Source organism: Ambystoma mexicanum, chromosome 1p, assembly GCF_040938575.1.
Source record: "Ambystoma mexicanum isolate Mex_15411 chromosome 1p, UKY_AmexF1_1, whole genome shotgun sequence".
Classification (NCBI taxonomy): Eukaryota; Metazoa; Chordata; class Amphibia; order Caudata; family Ambystomatidae; genus Ambystoma; species Ambystoma mexicanum.
Genome location: NC_090921.1, coordinates 412,791,413 through 412,811,201, shown reverse-complemented (window position 1 = coordinate 412,811,201; position 19,789 = coordinate 412,791,413). Strand labels below are relative to the sequence as shown.

General features: G+C 48.1%; 2 protein-coding genes across 3 annotated transcripts in view; one reads left to right on the top strand and one right to left on the bottom strand.

Annotated features, from left to right (window-relative positions):
• The window catches only part of CPAMD8 (C3 and PZP like alpha-2-macroglobulin domain containing 8), a 1,947,746-nt gene that overhangs the window by 665,674 nt on the left and 1,262,283 nt on the right, over positions 1–19,789 (top strand). For both annotated transcript variants that reach the window (XM_069649211.1, XM_069649210.1), the window contains exon 19: positions 16,613–16,675. In XM_069649211.1, coding sequence (XP_069505312.1) covers positions 16,613–16,675 — 63 coding nt within the window. The remainder of the gene's footprint in view (positions 1–16,612; positions 16,676–19,789) is intronic.
• Positions 1–19,789, bottom strand: part of LOC138571718 (uncharacterized) — a 662,275-nt gene that overhangs the window by 59,239 nt on the left and 583,247 nt on the right. The gene's annotated exons all lie outside the window — the stretch shown is intronic.

Sequence of the window (19,789 nt, the reverse complement as noted above, 5' to 3'; positions counted from 1 at the left end):
GGGATATCGGAGGTGATTAGTGGGAGAGAGCGAGAACAGTTGGGAGGCCATCACTAAAACCCACAGGTGGCTAATCCCTGTCTCCACTTGCAGGAAAATACTTTTTTCGGTCCAGCAGACAAGACTAGGCGGGCCAGTCCAGACAGTCATCTCTGCACTACGCATCATGTTGACGGAGACCGCAGCTGTCCGGGTCCGATCGACACCCCTGTGGGGTCCAGGTGAGCGTAACAGGTGGTACCTGATCCTTTTAGGCATGTTTTTGATGAACAATGCACAAAAGGGGATTTGATTTGAAGGGGTGATAGAATATTGCCTCCAACAGGTGTTAGGAAGAAAATCCTTGAAGTGTCTCATGAAGGCCATTAGGGAATGACTAAAACTGAACAATTGGTTAGACTGGACTATTGGTGGCCAGGGATGGATATACACATAGAAAGGAGTATTAGGGAGTGTGCTGTCTATCAAAGAGCGGCCAAAGGGTGTATTTCCAGAGCTGAACCAATGACCCTTATGTCTATTCCATCTGTTCCCTGGGAAAGAGTAGGTTTGGATGTAGTGGGTCCAGTGACGTCTCAGGGAATCAATAGATTTGTTATAGTTCTCGTTGATATGCTGTCTCATTGTGTGAAATTGTCGTGGGTGCAAAATGTGTGTGCCAGGGACATGATTACATTTTTGGATAGTATATTTTGGCGGGAAGGCTATCCCACTTCTATTGTCACCGACAATGGAGATCAGTTGGTAGCAGATGAGATGAAAGAGTATCTCAGGACCAATGGCATTGAACATAAGACTAGTTCCATTTACCATCTCGAAACCAACGGGATAGTCAAGCGGTTTAACAGAGTTATTAAGAACTGTGTAAGGGTGGCTATCTCGGAAGGTGGGGATTGGAAGAAAGCTGCGGAGGACACTGTGGGAGCATACAGATTCACACCCCATGTTACAACGGGTATATCTCCTTTTGAAATGTTAAGAGGAAGGAAGCCCAACACAAGAATTTGCCCAGGTTGTTTGGGTAGCACGTGTCAGAGGAATATTGATTTAGATAATGTCATGGAGAGAATAACTGTTAGACAATTGAGCAATAAGTCGAAATTTGATTTGAGGAAAGCAACCAAACAGTGTGTTAAAGGAGTTAAGTAGCTGCGCATAAAACTCCCTGATAATGGAATGTAAGGGGGATTGAGATGGTTGGTGCCCATGAGGGTTATTAAGAAATTATGTGGCGCCGTCAAGGTGTCAGATGGGCGAGTGTGGAACATGAATAGGGTATGTAAAGTCAACAAGGATATTAATGTTGTACAGGAGAGTGAAATGGTGAGTGATCCAATAATGAGTAAGCAATCTTGTGTTTTCCACAAAACTGACAAATCGGAGTGTTCCAGTAGGAGAATGTTTCCCCAGTAGGAAGTGTGTGTTAGGCAGAAACCTGTGCAGTTCCCTTGGGGAACACTGCAAAAGATTTAAGACTACAGGTATAGCAGTAAACCCACTTGGTAGCAGTCCGCACCACCCAGATTTACCTGGTAGCTGTGGCTGAGCAGTCAGACTTCCCTCAAGAAGAGTTAGGCAGTATGCAAAGTATACACAATATGTACTCAGACACAATAGCACAAGCAAACACTGACCAGAGCTTGGTTTCAAAAGTATATAGTTATTTATTTTTTTAAGAACACATAAGTTGAAAACACTCTAGCAAAGTATAGTAAAAACACTTAAAACACAGTTATAATGAAAGCAGTTTCAACCCTTACTCCTATCTAGACAACTCTAAGTTAACTCCACATAATTAAAACAGAGGTGAGCGCTTAACGTTAGATGATACTCTAGTAGGTTTAAGGAAGGGATAAAAAGAAACAGAAAGGGGTTAAACACACCACTCTAAGGTCCAGAACACTTGCAATAGGCTCAAAGAAGCACAAAGTCACAGGTGAGCAAAAGTCACTAGGCAGGGCCCACTCTTAGAGTAGCCGGAGCGAAAATGTGCCCAAGATCACACCGTTATTAGGGATTCAAAGTCTTGCAAAGAGTTAGAAAGGGTTTAGAGTGGCTTAGAAGTTTAGCCAGGGTATTCCAGGCACTCCCAGGTTCGAAAGCCGGGGGCTAAATCTACCCCGTACAGTCGGTGGCAAGGGAAGCCAGGCGGAACACGGTACCTTAAGCGGAAAGGATCCTCCAGCGGTGGCAGTTGTTCCAGGCAGTGGCAGCAAGGCTCGACGTCGGTCAGGGGAGAAGAAGTTCTCGCAGAAGAGCAGAAGAAGAAGGTCGTTGCACTGCCCGGGAAGAAACCAGCCGCGGAGTCCTCCGGTCAAAGGGTTGTACCGACTTTCGTGGTTGGGGTAAAAGTGGTGGGGTTCCGGTTGCCGGGGTGCTTGGCACTGGCAAGGCGGCCACGAGATACCTCGAGAAGCGAAAAGAAGGCGAAAACTGGTTGTCCCCACCAGTCAAGGGAAGGAGCCACTCCGTTAAGAGTTCTCCTCGGTCGTCGGGAAAAGTGGTGAGACGGTTCAGCAGGGCTCCACCGGGTGGTGTCGTCGAAGCAGGTCGGCTCAGCTCTTCCCTCGTCGGATTCTTGGTCCTGTGGCGACTTCTAAAGTTCCAGTCCCCAAAGCCCTGCTTTTATGCAGCAAACCCCCATTCACCCAGCCTAGCTGTCACTCAAACATGCTAAGTGGTGAGCTGGCCGGCTCACCACTTGGGCCAATCAGGACGGAGTGCGACTTGAGTTACCAAGGTAACTCAGTCCAGGGTGCCTAAATCCCCCTCCACCCCTCCTAAGTACCCCAGACAGAGTGGCACCACTTTGGAGGGCTTCTGTGGAGAAGCCCGCCAAAAGTGGAACAAAGGGCTCCACTTTGGGTCAGAGTTACAGAGGCGAACGCCAACGCCATTTTAGAATCAAGTTTTGGCAAAAAGTCCCAACCGGAGTTATAATAATAAATATATAAACCGGCGGTATGTTTAAGGCTACCGTAAATAAATAATTAAATGTGTTAGCCTAAAACAATGGGAAATCCCATAGGAAAATATTCGCGGTTGAATATAAAACGTAGTTTCCACTGCCACCAGCCAAAACTCGATCAGGGGGGACGGAGACGTGCCCCCTCGACTAACAGACCCTGGGGCAATCGAATTGCCCCAGCCAGTACGTCCACAATACGATGGTTTGTACTGGTTCTGTTCAGGATTCAAGACTAGCAAAGTCTTTGGTGACTTTACATGCCCTGGGAGACAGTAGTCAGTCCCAGGGTATGGAGTCTATGTTGGGGAGTCCCTAGGACACCCCTGGGTCACGGCACAGAGGGTGCTGTGTAACCCACATCACAAAAATACATGAGGCCCTATGGAGTAAAAGACCCCATAGCCCATTCAACACAAGGTTTAACCAAGAAAACACACTTCAACATGTCCAAGAGTGAGGGTAAAAGAGTCTCACTCTTGGCAGGAGAAAAAAAAAAGAAACCCCAGAAATCCAGCAAAGCTGCTGGGGGACTCACTAGGTAGGGAAATTCAGCCTAAACAGAGAATTCTCCCTAACACTCGCCCCCCCCAGACTAAGGGACAGGAGGATCTAATCCACTCCTGGATGAACCTCATACCTCTAGTCGATGATATACATCCTAGAGAGTCCATCAGCATTTTGATGGTGACACCCTGACCTGTGCTCAATGGTGAAATCAAACCCTTGCAGGCAGATTGACCATCTCAATAGTTTTGGATTTTCCCCTTTCATTTGCATTAACCATCTCAAGGGTTGGTGGTCAGTCTGAATAACAAAAGTAGAACCATACAAGTATGGCCTAAACTTCTTCAGTGCCCACACAATAGCAAAGCATTCTCTTTCGATAGTTGCCCACCTTGTCTCAGGATCCTTCAGTTTTCTACTGATGAAGCAAATGGGGTGCTCCCTACCCTTCTCATCCAGTTGGCTTAGAACTGCACCTATACCTACATTGGAAGCATCAGTTTGTACAATGAAAGGTTGGTGGTAGTCAGGAGCTCTCAAGACTGGAGCTTGGCAAAGAGCTCTCTTCAGTTTTTCAAAGGCCTGATTGCACTCCTCATTCCATTTTACCTTTTTTGGGAATTTGGGAGAGGAGATTACATTCAGTGGAGAAGCTATGGTCCCATAGTTCTCGATGAAATTCCTGTAATATCCAGTGAGGCCTAGAAAAGCTCTCACTTGGGTTTGAGTAGTTGGTGTTGTCCAATTTTGCACAGCTTCAATCTTGCTGGGCAAAGGCCGTATTTCTCCACCTCCTACCTCATGTCCAAGGTAGACCACTTTACTTTGACCAATCTGGCACTTACTGGCTTTGATTGTCAAATGGGCCTGTTCCAGAGCCTGCAACACATGTCCTAGGTGGGTCACATGTTCTTCCCAGGAGTGGCTGAAGACTGCAATGTCATCCAAGTATGCCATGCAGAAGTCTTCCATCCCAGCCAGAACTTGGTTCACCATCCTTTGGAATGTGGCAGGTGCATTTTTTAGTCCAAAAGGCATGACCTTAAACTGGTACAAGCCAACGGGGGTTGAAAATGCAGTTTTCTCCTTGGCATGGTCTGTCAGGGCTATTTGCCAATAGCCTGACGTCAGGTCAAATGTGCTGAGGTACTTGGCTGCACCAAGTTTATCCACCAACTCATCTGTCCTGGGCAAAGGGTGGGCATCAGTCTTGGTGACTGCATTTAGAGCTCTATAGTCCACACAGAATCTCAAGTCTTTGGATCCTGCCTTTGGTACTAACACAACTGGGCTAGACCATGGACTAGTAGAGGGCTCTATTACCCCGAGATCAAGCATCTTCTTGACCTCTCCTTTGATGTGGGTTCTGACATGTTCTGACATTCTGTATCCTCTGCTTTTGACTGGCAGACAGTCACCAGTGAGTATCTCATGCTGACCCCAAGGGGTCAAGCCTGGTGACAGTGAGAACAGGGAGGCAAACTGATTTAACATAGATTTGCACTCCTCTTGTTGCTCAGGTGTCAGGTCTGAAGAGAGATTGACTCCTTCAACTTTTTCGTCTAAAGGCACACCTCTGAGGAGATCAGGGAGAGATTCACTCTCTTCTTCCTCTGCAGCTGAAGCTAGAAGCAAGGCTCCTACATCAGGTCTGGAGATGTATGCTTTTAGTCGGTTGGTGTGGAAGACTCTAGGAGCTTCCCTGGGTCTGCCCAGATCCACCAGATAGTTGACCTCTCCAAGTTTTCCCACAATCTTGAAGGGTCCCATCCATTTGTCTTGCAAGGCCCTCTGCCTTGTTGGGAGCATAACTAGAACTAGCTGGTCTTGAGTAAACTCAACCATGTTAGCCTTCTGGTCGTGCCAATGTTTGACCAGAGCTTGACCAGCTTTCAAGTTGTCACTTGCTTCTGCCATCATGTGTGACATTCTCCTCCGGAGACCTATCACATAGTCAGTCACTCTGACTGGCTTGAGGGGAGGAGCACCTTCCAATCCCTCCTTAATCAGGGCCAATGGACCTCTGACTGGATGGCCATAGAGAAGCTCAAAGGGAGAATAACCTACTCCCTCCTGAGGGACTTCTCTATAAGCAAAGAGAAGGCATGGCAGTAGAAGGTCCCACTTTTTCTTAAGGGGTTCTTCTAAAGCACCTATCATGCTCTTCATGGTCCTGTTAAACCTTTCAACCAACCCGTTTGTCTGAGGGTGGTAAGCGGTTGAGAACTTGTAGGTAACTCCACAGGTTTTCCACATGGCTTTCATGTAGTGGGACATAAAGTTTGACCCTCTGTCAGAGATTACCTCCTTAGGAAACCCAACCCTGGTAAAAATACCGAGGAGGGCCTTAGCCACAGCCGGAGCTGTAACAGTCCTCATAGGAATTGCCTCAGGGTACCTAGTAGCATGGTCTACTACAACAAGGATAAACCTGTTGCCTGAGGAGGTTGGAGGATCAAGGGGACCAACAATATCAATCCCTACCCTCTCAAATGGGACTCCCACAACTGGGAGAGGCACTAAAGGTGCCACATTCTTGGAACCAACCTTACCAGAAGTCTGGCAGGTGTGGCAGCTCTTACAATATCTGTCTACTTCAGCCCCCATCTTTGGCCAATAAAAGTAGAGAGAGAGCCTTTCCTTGGTCTTCTTGAAACTCAAGTGACCAGCCAAAGGTATCTCATGGGCTAGTTGTAAGAACTGTTGTCTGTTCTCTTGTGGGACTACAAGGCGTTTGTAGTCTCCAGGTTCAGACTCAGTTGGTTCACTGTAGAAGAGGCCATCTTCCCAGTGTAACCTATACTTCCCAGGCTCTTGCCCATCAGCTTGAGAAGCTGCCTGGTGGCGGAGACCCTCCAGAGTTGGACATTCTCTTTGCCCCTTACGAAAAGCTGCCCTGCTAGGCCCACCTTCTGCCAGTAAAGACTGCAGCTCAGGATGGTCCTCAGGGTCCAAATCTCCAATAAGGTTGGGGCCTCCTTCTAGCTCTTCCTCAGAGTCTAGCTCAACCACACAGGGTGGTACCTCCCTCTCAGCCTCAGCTGGAGGTGGAGTTACAGGTGTAACTTTGGACAACCTAGGGGAAGTCCTTGTTGGAAGCACTGGGGTGCTTGCTGCTGGCTTTTTCCTAGGAGTCTTGGGTTGCCCCTTTGCTCCTGATCTGGTAGTTACTGCAGTAAGCTGCTCCAGTGGGAGAGGAGTGATTTCTGTCATCATCTCCTGAGATAACCCTCTCAGGGTTTTCTCTCTTGCAGGTTTTGTGAGTTCCTGGAACCTTTTGCTAGGGGGTCTGGGGGTATGAGATACAACTCCAAGAGCTTTGAGGTCATTACCCAACAGAACCCTACCTGGCACTTCACATTGTACACTGACAGGTATTTTTACAGCCATATCATTACATTGGATGAGAACTGGTAACTGGGGACACATCTGCACAGGCCCACCAGCTAACTTGGTGAGGCATTTGGGTGCCTTAGCAACATCCTCTGCCTTGAAAAATGATTCATCCACCACAGTTATGCTGGCTCCAGTGTCCCTAATGGCAGGAGTCTCCTGACCATTCACCTGGACACTGTCCTTATAATACTCTTTAGTATTATCTGGGATAGAGTTATAGACATCTAAATTCTGTTGTTCCCACAACCCCAGAGAGACTAAAGAAACACTAGCTGAGACTCCAGTGGGTTCATCAGCTAGTAATAGAAAGTTTCCACTTGCCATATGTACTTCCTCTTCTGGAGCGAAGGCTAAGGAGGCAAGCTGGACCCCTGAAGGTTTACCCTTACATCTGGGATCTCCTTTCACATGGTCAGTAGCCTTACAAACAAAGCATGAGCCAAAGGCTCGCTGGAATGGAGGCTTGTTCTGACCTCCTTCTGGTCTGGGACCAGGAGGTATACTAGCCTGATTTGGTTTCCCTGGTGGCTTACCCTTATAGTTTTGTTTGGGGCCCTCTTTGGAATTTGTAGTATTAGAATTCTCTTTGGAGTCCTTTTTAGACTGTTTCTCCCCATCCTTCTTCTGAGTGGCCCCAGAATCCTTGTGAGTGGCCCTGTTGGCAACTCACAAGTCAGCAGCCTTAGCTAGTTTCCGGGAATCCAATTCCCTGGAATCAGCCAAGTGTTGTCTGAGCTCAGGAGAGCAGGCATCATAAATAGTCTCCAACATAAACAAATTCTTCATACCTTCATAAGTGTTCACCTTGTAACCCTTAATCCATCCCTCTAAGTTTTTCAAACATTCATTCACCCAGGTAGCCCAAGGGGTACCATCATGCTTTTTGAGGCTCCTAAACCTCTTAAGATACTGGGAAGGGGTCTTCCCAAACCTAGCTATCAAAGCTAGTTTCACACATTCATAGTCCTTCCTATCCTCCTCCCCCATCTCCATTACCACATCAGTTGCAACAGGGGGAAGCCTAGAGAACAACCAGGTGAGTAAGTCATTTCCTGTGATGTTCTGGAGCCCATGATTATATTCAAACAGAGACAACCAATCCAACACATCCAACTTAGGCTCATACATACCAACCAATTCTTTAGGCATCCGGGGTCTTTTAGGACTGGAACTTCTAGAGGAGCCAGAGAGAGAAGCATTCTCAACAGATAATTTCTTCATTTCTAGGTCATACTTGAGCTCCATTTCCCTTAGCCTTAGTTCTTTGTCAGTTTGAGCATTAAGTTTCTTATACTCCAATTCTAGTTTCATTTTCTCCAGTTCAAAGTATTGAGGACTAAATGGGGGACCTGGTAAAGGTCCAGTAGGTACAGCAGGTAGAGCAGGCAGAGGCCTAGGGGGGACAGTCATAACAGCCTCACCCTCCTCTTCTGACTCTTCCTCAGAATCATCAACATTTTGCTCCATGTTAACTTCAATACTGTCATCTACAGTTGCTGGAGTGGTAGGTTCCTCTGAACCATCACCCAGACTTTGGTTAGCTAACAATCTTTCAATCAGCTCCATTTTCTTGCCCTTAGTCAGGAGATCCTTATGTTTACAGAGCACTCTTAAACAATCAGCAGTTTTGGCTGCAAGGGACTCTTGACTATAGCTTTCTATAACTGACATGTTAGAGGATTACTTTTACAGTGCTAAGCTTTGTGGTTAGTTGCACTAAGGTATCTAAAGCACAATAAAATGTATACTCAATACAAATCCCACCGCTGTACACCAGTGTTAGGCAGAAACCTGTGCAGTTCCCTTGGGGAACACTGCAAAAGATTTAAGACTACAGGTATAGCAGTAAACCCACTTGGTAGCAGTCCGCACCACCCAGATTTACCTGGTAGCTGTGGCTGAGCAGTCGGACTTCCCTCAAGAAGAGTTAGGCAGTATGCAAAGTATACACAATATGTACTCAGACACAATAGCACAAGCAAACACTGACCAGAGCTTGGTTTCAAAAGTATATAGTTATTTATTTTTTTAAGAACACATAAGTTGAAAACACTCTAGCAAAGTATAGTAAAAACACTTAAAACACAGTTATAATGAAAGCAGTTTCAACCCTTACTCCTATCTAGACAACTCTAAGTTAACTCCACATAATTAAAACAGAGGTGAGCGCTTAACGTTAGATGATACTCTAGTAGGTTTAAGGAAGGGATAAAAAGAAACAGAAAGGGGTTAAACACACCACTCTAAGGTCCAGAACACTTGCAATAGGCTCAAAGAAGCACAAAGTCACAGGTGAGCAAAAGTCACTAGGCAGGGCCCACTCTTAGAGTAGCCGGAGCGAAAATGTGCCCAAGATCACACCGTTATTAGGGATTCAAAGTCTTGCAAAGAGTTAGAAAGGGTTTAGAGTGGCTTAGAAGTTTAGCCAGGGTATTCCAGGCACTCCCAGGTTCGAAAGCCGGGGGCTAAATCTACCCCGTACAGTCGGTGGCAAGGGAAGCCAGGCGGAACACGGTACCTTAAGCAGAAAGGATCCTCCAGCGGTGGCAGTTGTTCCAGGCAGTGGCAGCAAGGCTCGACGTCGGTCAGGGGAGAAGAAGTTCTCGCAGAAGAGCAGAAGAAGAAGGTCGTTGCACTGCCCGGGAAGAAACCAGCCGCGGAGTCCTCCGGTCAAAGGGTTGTACCGACTTTCGTGGTTGGGGTAAAAGTGGTGGGGTTCCGGTTGCCGGGGTGCTTGGCACTGGCAAGGCGGCCACGCGATACCTCGAGAAGCGAAAAGAAGGCGAAAACTGGTTGTCCCCACCAGTCAAGGGAAGGAGCCACTCCGTTAAGAGTTCTCCTCGGTCGTCGGGAAAAGTGGTGAGACGGTTCAGCAGGGCTCCACCGGGTGGTGTCGTCGAAGCAGGTCGGCTCAGCTCTTCCCTCGTCGGATTCTTGGTCCTGTGGCGACTTCTAAAGTTCCAGTCCCCAAAGCCCTGCTTTTATGCAGCAAACCCCCATTCACCCAGCCTAGCTGTCACTCAAACATGCTAAGTGGTGAGCCGGCCGGCTCACCACTTGGGCCAATCAGGACGGAGTGCGACTTGAGTTACCAAGGTAACTCAGTCCAGGGTGCCTAAATCCCCCTCCACCCCTCCTAAGTACCCCAGACAGAGTGGCACCACTTTGGAGGGCTTCTGTGGAGAAGCCCGCCAAAAGTGGAACAAAGGGCTCCACTTTGGGTCAGAGTTACAGAGGCGAACGCCAACGCCATTTTAGAATCAAGTTTTGGCAAAAAGTCCCAACCGGAGTTATAATAATAAATATATAAACCGGCGGTATGTTTAAGGCTACCGTAAATAAATAATTAAATGTGTTAGCCTAAAACAATGGGAAATCCCATAGGAAAATATTCGCGGTTGAATATAAAACGTAGTTTCCACTGCCACCAGCCAAAACTCGATCAGGGGGGACGGAGACGTGCCCCCTCGACTAACAGACCCTGGGGCAATCGAATTGCCCCAGCCAGTACGTCCACAATACGATGGTTTGTACTGGTTCTGTTCAGGATTCAAGACTAGCAAAGTCTTTGGTGACTTTACATGCCCTGGGAGACAGTAGTCAGTCCCAGGGTATGGAGTCTATGTTGGGGAGTCCCTAGGACACCCCTGGGTCACGGCACAGAGGGTGCTGTGTAACCCACATCACAAAAATACATGAGGCCCTATGGAGTAAAAGACCCCATAGCCCATTCAACACAAGGTTTAACCAAGAAAACACACTTCAACATGTCCAAGAGTGAGGGTAAAAGAGTCTCACTCTTGGCAGGAGAAAAAAAAAAGAAACCCCAGAAATCCAGCAAAGCTGCTGGGGGACTCACTAGGTAGGGAAATTCAGCCTAAACAGAGAATTCTCCCTAACAGTGTGGGAGACCATCCTATTTAAAAGATTATGTGGAATAAAAAGCCTGAATTTTACCTTTGTATACAGATGGGATTTTACGATGTGTCACTCAGTATTCATGACTTTTAGTTATTTTCCTTTCAGTGAATTATCTCAGACACCCAGTTTCAATTTAAGTTTTCCGGATAGTTACTTCAGTTTAATGTGGTTGATTTTGTTTGATAATGCTCCAGCATTTGTTCATTTCATTTTGACTTTCTTTATTTCTTCTTTCCTTTCTTTTTTGGAATAAAGGGAGATGTGTAGCATCATGCGATGCTACTGGGAATGTTGTATATGTATATGAGGCCGGTGGGGCGTATTGCAGATCATACTTCTAAGTAAATAAATGATCTTTTACTGCTTGGATAAGTATCATGACATGAAGGGATGTGCGCTGTGCACCAAAATGCACTGTACGTCCCTGCGCGAGCGGGCTGCATGACTTGCTTTGGGCCGACCGCCTCGATTATTTAGATGATCAGACTGTCCTGTTGTCTCTGGCCTATGGGCTACATCAAGCTAGTAGCCTAGACACATCTCCAGATCTAGAGCTCCAACAGGGCCAGCCCTACGCTCATACTCCCTCTAAGTTCAGGGCTCTAGTGTAAAGGGTGGTAGTCACCCTAGGTCTTAAGTCAGCGTCAGTGCCTACTCCGAACTATCGGACATACTGGACGAAGGTACTGTGACTGAATACAACATGCCTCTCAATTTGGTAATTGCTGATCCCCTAGCCTCCCTTTAGAAGCATCCTTGTTCCATTCCCCCTGTCAGCGCTAACAATATGGGGAAGTACAGGCCAGCGAGAGGAGACCCATCATTTCTGACTTCTCACCCTTCTGCAGAAAAGCTTGTGGTACAGGCAGCCACAATATCCTTCAGACCTGCGGCGTCTACTTCTAATCTGCCCCCAGATTGGGAAGGTAAAAGGTTGAACGCAATGGCCAAGAAGGTTTTTACTTCTGGCAGCAAAGTGCTGAAAGCCACCAATGTAGCCTGCGGATTCTCAAAAAACTCCTTTAGCTTATGAAAAGCTGTGGAGCATGCGGCTGAGTACGCCCCGGAAGGTGTAATGCGGGATGGATTTTTACAGCTGGTGGAAGTTGAGAAGGAAGTGGCTCCAGGTAGTCACTGCAAATGGGCATGGACGCGGCTGACTGCGTGGGCCGTTGGATTGGATCGGCGATAGTCTTGAGGAGACAAGCGTATCTTAAAACTTCTGGCTTCTCTTTGAATGTTCAGAATAGACTTCTGGACATGTCTTTTGAAGGAGAATTCCTTTTCGCCAGAAGGCTGATGACTGTTTGGAAAAGTTTAGAGTCAAAATTAGCCACAAAATCGCTAGGCCTTAGTGTGCAGCCGGCCAATCCTGCTGTCACCTTTGCCTCTCGAGGCAGAGGCTGTACCTTACGGCAGAAAGGCACAGCTCTCACAAGCCAGGCAGGGGCAGATGCGTTTCTCGTGCCCCGAAAGGGGCAGATGTGCTTCGAGAGGCCAGCAAACAGCGGCATCGGTGGGGGCGGCTCCGCCCTCTAAGCCGCTTTGATTTCCCCTCCCACAACTTACCGGTTGGTGGACACTGAGCAGAGCATTGGCCCCAGTGGCAGGAAATTACCTCTGATGCCTCAGCTCTACAGTTCATTTGGTGGGGTTATTGTCTGCAGTTTTTAAGAAAACTTCTGGACAGACCCCCACCGCCCCCAATCCAACCGGGACAGGACCTCCAGGAAGAACTGAGAGCTCTGTTGTTGAAGGGTGCCATAGAAGAGGTACCTTCCGAGCAGAGAGGATCGGGTTGGTATTGCTGTTATTTCCTAGTACCCAAGAATGGAGGAGGTCTGTGTCCCATTCTGGACCTCAGAGCCTTGAACAAGTTCCTGAGGAAGGACAAATTCAGGATGGTGACGCTGAGAGAAAGTCTCCACGCTCTCCAACTTCAGGACTGGCTGGTGTCAATAGATGTGGAGGATACTTATTTCCATGTGCCGATACATCAAAAGCACAGGAGGTTCCTGAGTTTCATCATAGGGACAAGCACTATCAGTTCAAGGTGCTTCCCTTCGGGTTGACCTCCACACCAAGGGTCTTCACCAAGCTTATGGCGGCAGTCGCAGCTCACTTCAGGAGATCTGGTGTTCATCTACTCCCGTACTTGGACAATCAGCTGATCTGAGGGAAGTCAGCGGGACAGGTTTTGTCTCATCTAGAGGACACCTGCCTACTACTGCACAAGCTGGGCTTCTCCCTGCATTTAAAGAAGTCACGAGTTACACCAGTCCAAAGGCTCCAGTTCATCAGAGCAGTTCTAGACACTGGGATAAGGAAGGCTTTCCCTCCCAAGGAGAGAGCCATCAGTATAACACAGATGGTGGAATTATTTTGGAACCAGGCCACATTACCAGCAGCTTCCTTCCTCCGCCTCTTAGGTCTCATGGCCTCTTGTAATTTTCTAATGCCAGAGGCCAGGCTGCGCATGACATACCTTCAGTGCCTCCTCAGAAGTCAGTGGTCTCAGTACCTCTGAGGCCTCATGGATCCCCTAAGCGTGTCAGGTCAGTGGTCAATGACCTCACCTGCTGGACCGTCAACAGCAGTCTCATGGCGGGGTAGCCCTTCCAGCCTCAGGCCAGAGTGGTCACAGATGCGTCTATGAATGTTTGGGGTGCTCACTGCAAAGACTTGCCGGTGAGCAGCCTTTGGTCAGCGACGGAAGCCAGGTGGCACCTCAACAGGCTGGATTTGCGAGCCATCAGGTTAGCCCAGAAAGCTTTTGCCCCGTCTCTCAAGGAGAAGCATGTCCTGATTCTGACGAACAACACAGTGGCCATGCACTACCTAAACAAGCAGTGTGGCGTGCACTCTCTTCCCTTCTGCAGAGAGGCGATGAAGTTGTCGTTCTCGTTGCTGGATAACCATATCTCGGCAGTTCATCTGGCGGGGACAGAGAACGGCTTGGTGGATGCTCTGAGCAAGCGGAGCACAGTCTAACACGAACAGGAGGTGTGCCAGGAAGTGCTAGAGGAGGTCTTCTCTTGCTGGGGTACCCTATCTGTGGATCTGTTTGCCATGAAGTCAAACAGAAAATGCAGTTTTGCTTGACGAAATTCCCAGCGAAAGGCGCACTTGGGGGAGCGTTTCTGGTGGATTGGACCTTCTCTCTCCACTGCACCTTTCCCCCGGGTTCCCGTCATCCCATGGGTTCTCAGGATGTTGAAGAGGTTTCCGGCAACCATGATCTTGATTGCCCCGGACTGGGCGAGGAGAACTTTGTACTCTGACCTCTTGGATCTGACCATCTGTCCACCTCATCGGTTGCCTCGGCACCCGTCACTCCTAACACAGTCTGAAGGTCGGGTACTTCAGCCAAACCCAGAGTCCCTGAACTTTCTTGCGTGGCTCTTGAGAGATTGAGGTATGATGACTGGGACCTCTCTGAGTACTTGAGATGTTGTTGGCTGCACGCAGACCGTCTACCAGGTCCGTGTACGCATGTAGGTGTAGAAGATTGGAAGCGTGGTGCACGGAACGCGAGATAGGCCCCATCTCTTGCCCAACTGGTACAGTGATGGAGTTCTTTGTGTCATGAGCCTCAGCAGGCCTTCAGGTCTGTGTTTAAAAGGTCCCCGTATCAAGGTTCCTTCTTCATGATCCTCGTTATGGCACAATTCCTGAAGGGCCTTGTAAATAGGTTTTTTGACAACTCCCTTTGTTGTCCCAGACTGGGATTTGAATCTGGGTCTAACGTTCTTGATGGCGGCCCCGTTTGAGCCCTTGCATTCCTGTTAATCACGGCTGCTAATCTTGAAGACAGACTTTCTGGTTGCGATTACTTCAGCCAGGAGAGCTAGCGAACTTCAGGCCTTGTGAAAAAGGTTTCCCTTAAAGTAAGACATGGGGCCTTATTACGAGTATGCCGGTCGGGTAAAAAAGGTGTCAGTAAGCTACCGGCACTGTTGTTACCGGACCGGCATACTCCAAGTTCTGCTGCAGGTGACCTCCCGCCGGCCAGGTCTGACCTGGCGGGCAGAAACGGCACCCGCCCGCAGACTTTGAATGTAGCACGCCGGTGCTACCATCCTCACCATTCCCATTGAGTCCTCTGGGACTCAATGGGAATGAGAAGTAATTTTTTCTACCGCCTGGTGAATTACTGGAACCGCCGGGGCTGTAATGCCCCAGTAATTCCCCATTGCCACGACACCGGCGGCAGCTGTGCCGTTTTTACCGGTGCGGCTACCGCCAGGGTCATAATGAGGGTCATAATGAGGCCCCTGGTTTTCTTCCTAAAGTGGTATCTGAATTTCACCTTTCTCAGGCCATAGACCTACCAGTTTTCTACCGTCCATCGATTCCATCGTTTAGACCCCAAAAGAGCCTTGAGGTTTTATGTCGCTAGGTCTTCTGAGTTCTGGAAATCTGACCAGCTGTTCATGGCGCATTCTTTGTCATGCCTGTAACTAAGCAGACTCTGTTGCAGTGAAACATCCTGTGCAGCGCAGTCTGCTACCAATCTGCAGGCAAAGATTTTCCTTCAGGGCACACTGGAATAGAGGAGTATCGACCTCTACAGCCTTACAGAGGGGAGTCCCTATTAGGGACATTTGTCGTGTGGCCACTTGGTCATCCTTGCACACATTTACTAGACATTATTGTCTGGATTTTACCGGTGGGGCTGACACACTTTTTGGCAGGGCAGTGCTGCAAAATCTGCTACCGTAAAACTTTCTTCCCACCTCTGTCATCTCAACTGCTTGGGGAGTCTTTCAGATGAGGAATCTGCGGAAGAAAAGCAATCCATTGAAGGTGAAATTACTCAGCGTAATGATTCTATGGATTCCTCTCCCGCAGATTCCTAATCGCCCCTCCCGTTCATCCTGGCTCAGAAAGTTCTTATGGCCTGGCGCACCTATCTAAGCTAGGAGACGGCCAGAGATGACTCTGATGCAACCACTCCTATCTGGCTAGTCGTTTGTTTTGAAAAAAAAACAAAACGGTTCCATTGATTCTAAAAAAGCTTTTTCATTTCTGGTATGTTTCCCCTTTTCAAGTTTTTGTAGGCCGATTAGCCTTGTATCCCATCGTTTCCTCTGCGGAGTTCTTGCACAGGGAAAAAAGGGGGAACTGAGGTATGGGGTGTAGTGACGCGTATATGTACGATGCCTGATGTCACATTCGGAGCTGACGATCGAGCACCAAGCAAGTCGGATCGACGGCCGAATCGAGGTCCACTACGGCCCCTGTCTATGTTTTTCAGAAGCAGCAGAGCTGGATGAGAATATCTATCAGATGAGTAATCTGCGGTAGAAGAATCCATAGAAAGATTGTTACGTTGAGCAATTAATCCATCTCTGTTATATGTGAATGGAAGTGGGCATTTCAAGAAGAGAAAGAAACAGGAAGGCAGAGTGAGACTATCGCATACTTGCCATCACTGTCAGGTACTTTTCTCACAGAACGTAGTTGTGTTTTCTCTGCTGGAATACTCACGGCCAATAATACCCTCCATTCCCAGGCCTACACAGGGGTGAAGGGTTTATGGTGTGTGGATCATTCTGACAACATGGCTGGGTTGCTGTAGTGTGCCAAAGAGATAGTGGGTGTGCTCTCTTTGGAATGATAGGCTCCTCAGCATGTTGGTGTATATTATGTTACTGCTACTTGTATGGAGCCCATCTGCTATAGCCTTACCTTCCAATGTATCAACTAGGTACCAGTTTACCGCGGACTGAGGGAAAGAGTGAGTGTAAACAGTGTCCGAGCACATAAGTGAGAGCTGCGTGAAATGAATAGTTACTACTTTGTATTTATTTCTCTTTACAGAGCAGAAAAGAGGAAAAGAACATTCTTCCCTGAAACCTGGATTTGGCACTGCCTCAATGTCAGGTATTTGTTGTAAAAGGTGCCACTGGCCTTAACCTCACATTTAGTGTTCATATTATTTCAATACCGTAGGCAATGAGTTCTCAACTTTGTTATGATTGTTCTTTTCACTTGTCTCTGGTCTATGTAATATATATTTTTTTTAATTTGTCTTAAAGACCTTTTCTTTGACTGACTTTCTTTGCTTGCTTAGATAAATGTTAACCTTGTTGTAATGTGCACCGTAAAAACGAAAGATAAGTGTGGCTAAAAGTGGCCCCCTTTTTGTCATTTCTGTTGTACCCTCACCACTGTTAAAGAAAACCCCCACTCTTGATGTTCACAAACCTCATTTGCTTGAAAACACCCCCTGTGCCTCCCACAAATTCCTCCAATACCCCTTCCCTTCACTCCTCAACCCTACTGTTCCACCCCTTCCAGGAAACAAAATGACCAACTGATGTAAATGCACTCGGTGCCACATTCTGATTGAGGTGGATGCGGTAGAGAGCCACGTCAAATGTTTTTGCGCAATGTTCAGGATATCCGCCGCATTCTAGAATGATTCCCCACATGCAAAATATTACTAACTTGCTTTAACCAGCGTGTTGGACACTCTAAGGATCTAGTACTCAGCTACAGAGGCATCCCCTGAGGTCGGGGACCGCCTGGTATTTGAAGACTTACATTGCCTGATGTCCTCAGGAATGCCACCAACACACGGAGTGGGAAGATGTGTGAGATGCTGATAGGCTCTGCTGAGGATGCTAGGGTTCTTTTCAAGATTTCACAATGTTACTTTCTAATGATCAACACTAGTATATATTGTATTCATAATAAGATCACTACACTTATCTTACAGAGAAAAGCACAAAATCTAGAACAAGCATCAACATTATTTTCTGCTAGGAGGTTATCATCCCAGGATGAACAGTCTGGTACACTCCTATTGTACTCTTTTGAAATATCCCTATGAGAAAGGGGACGGAGACAAATAGCACCAATGATTCTTCCTGGTTGCTTTGCATTAAATCAAACATTTTTGGGATCATAAGAATGACCACAGATCTTTATACTTGGAAAATATATCTGTGAAAAAGAGGTGCATGCTTGAATCAGTAATGTCTAATGCAAACTGGACTCGGTGCTTATTTCATTTTTCACAACACTCACCCTAACATTAATGTACTTGTAACCATGAAGCAAATATACCCATTCAGACATCTTTTTTAGTTGGATGTGAGGTTAAAGAGGCTGTGACTTCTGTGAATAAGTGTGGGTGTCTGGGTAGTGCATGGATCTTCTGGGTACAACCTTGATGAGTTTGGGACCATCAGAGCTTTAGAAGAAAGGGCTGGGTGTCAGGGTAAGGATGACTGTGCACTTGCCCCAACGCACAGATATCCTTGAAGATTTTACTAATAAAAGGAAACTATCACTACATCTGAAACCGCTTAATAATATGTGTTGTTAAATATATTTGCCAAATAAAAGAGCTTCTCTTCTGTATTATGTTTAAGTAAAACATTTTGAAAATGAATGTTGTGTATTATGTTTCATTCTCCAGCATGGGGTCTGGCATGGATTCACATGCTCATTAATATTCCCCGTCGTCAGGCCGGGAATCCTCGGTATAGAAACAAATCAGTATCAGTTTCGTTTCTGATCTGTCTTTCTTAGTAGTAACCAATCACTGTTCTCTGGGTCATACTGCCCCCAGCCAATGACTGCCCTCTCCCTAAGCCCCGCCTCTGGCAGCCATCCTCAGATTCTTACCGCACGTTCAAGTGTTGGGAGTCCTCGTGCTGTAGCTCTCGAGCTTTTGCTGCGTTTTCGTGCTTTTTCAGGAGATTTGTCTCATTTTTCGGTTAAATAGAGCCTCAAGCTCCACCGTTTCTACATCCGATCAACGGGGATCCGTTTCGGAGTTTTCTACGCCCCTCAAGGGTGAAGATTTCGTCGAGTTACGCTTTTGGAGGATTCCAGAAGTTCCGAGGCCTACCCCGGACATGGCCCAGGAAGCTCGACGCCCGGGAAGCTGTTCAGGACTTGCCCTGGATGCCAGCTTCAGAATGTTTTCAAGGAGGACAAGCATTTGTTATGCCTCTACTGTCTCCATGAGGACAAGACGCACACAGAGAAGGACTGTGCGTTTTGTGGAAAACTTGTCGGGGCGGACCATGAAGGATCGCCACCTCCGTCTTGCCAACTGGCTGGAAGGGAAGAGCCCGTCAGGCGAGAAGAAGAAAAAGAAGTCAGAGCAGTCTTCTAAGTCCTGTGAGGGCGCCCCGGCGACGGGGGCCCAACAAAAGGCTAAGCACCGCGAGTCCGCGGGCACCGGGAGCGCCAAGCGGTCGGGCTCCTTGGCTGCCAGGCAGGGCGCATCCTCCCCGGCGCCATCAACCACGAGCCAACGCTCTGGCTCGGGTAAGAGGAAGTCCGAGAACCCGGCGAAGCTTCTGGAGAGGCCCCGGTCGATCTCAAAGATTCCGGCAGAGGGGGAGCGAGGCTCAGACCCTCCCCCCAAGGTGAAGGCCCCAGACGTCCAGAAGGTGACGATGGCCGTAATTCACCCTGCTAAGACCTCTATTGAGGATGTCGCCGCGGCCCTGGCTCAGCCTGTGGAGGCTACACCAGTGGAGGCGCCCTCAGGACCCAGAGTCTCCCTGCCACCTCAGAGGGAGTCGTCTTTCAGGCCCATTGAGAAGACCCCCACGAAGTCCTTGTTGGAAAAGGTGGGGGAGGGGCTGGTGGCCATTGTGGATACGGACACAACCTCTGAAGAAGAGTTCATCGAAGTTGTGGAAGAGGCCCAGCCCATCGGGAGGGATCCCGAGAAGGGCGACGACGAGAGCGACTGTGTCGCCGACAAGGCTCCTCAAGAGCCTTCGTGCCCGTCGTTTCCGGCTTCGCAGGATACTTCGGTGGCCATTTTGTCAGCGATTCAGTCCTTATGCTCGGAGATAAGGACGAGGTTGCCCCTTCCCCTGACGGAGGTACCTGAGCCAGACCCGACAGGGGAACCGGAGCCAGGACCTTCGGAAAGTCCACTGCATAAGAGGAGAAGGACGCATCCTACGCCACCTCTCCCACCTCTGCGGCCTGCTCTGCCTTCCCCCCGGTCTAATACCCAAGGGG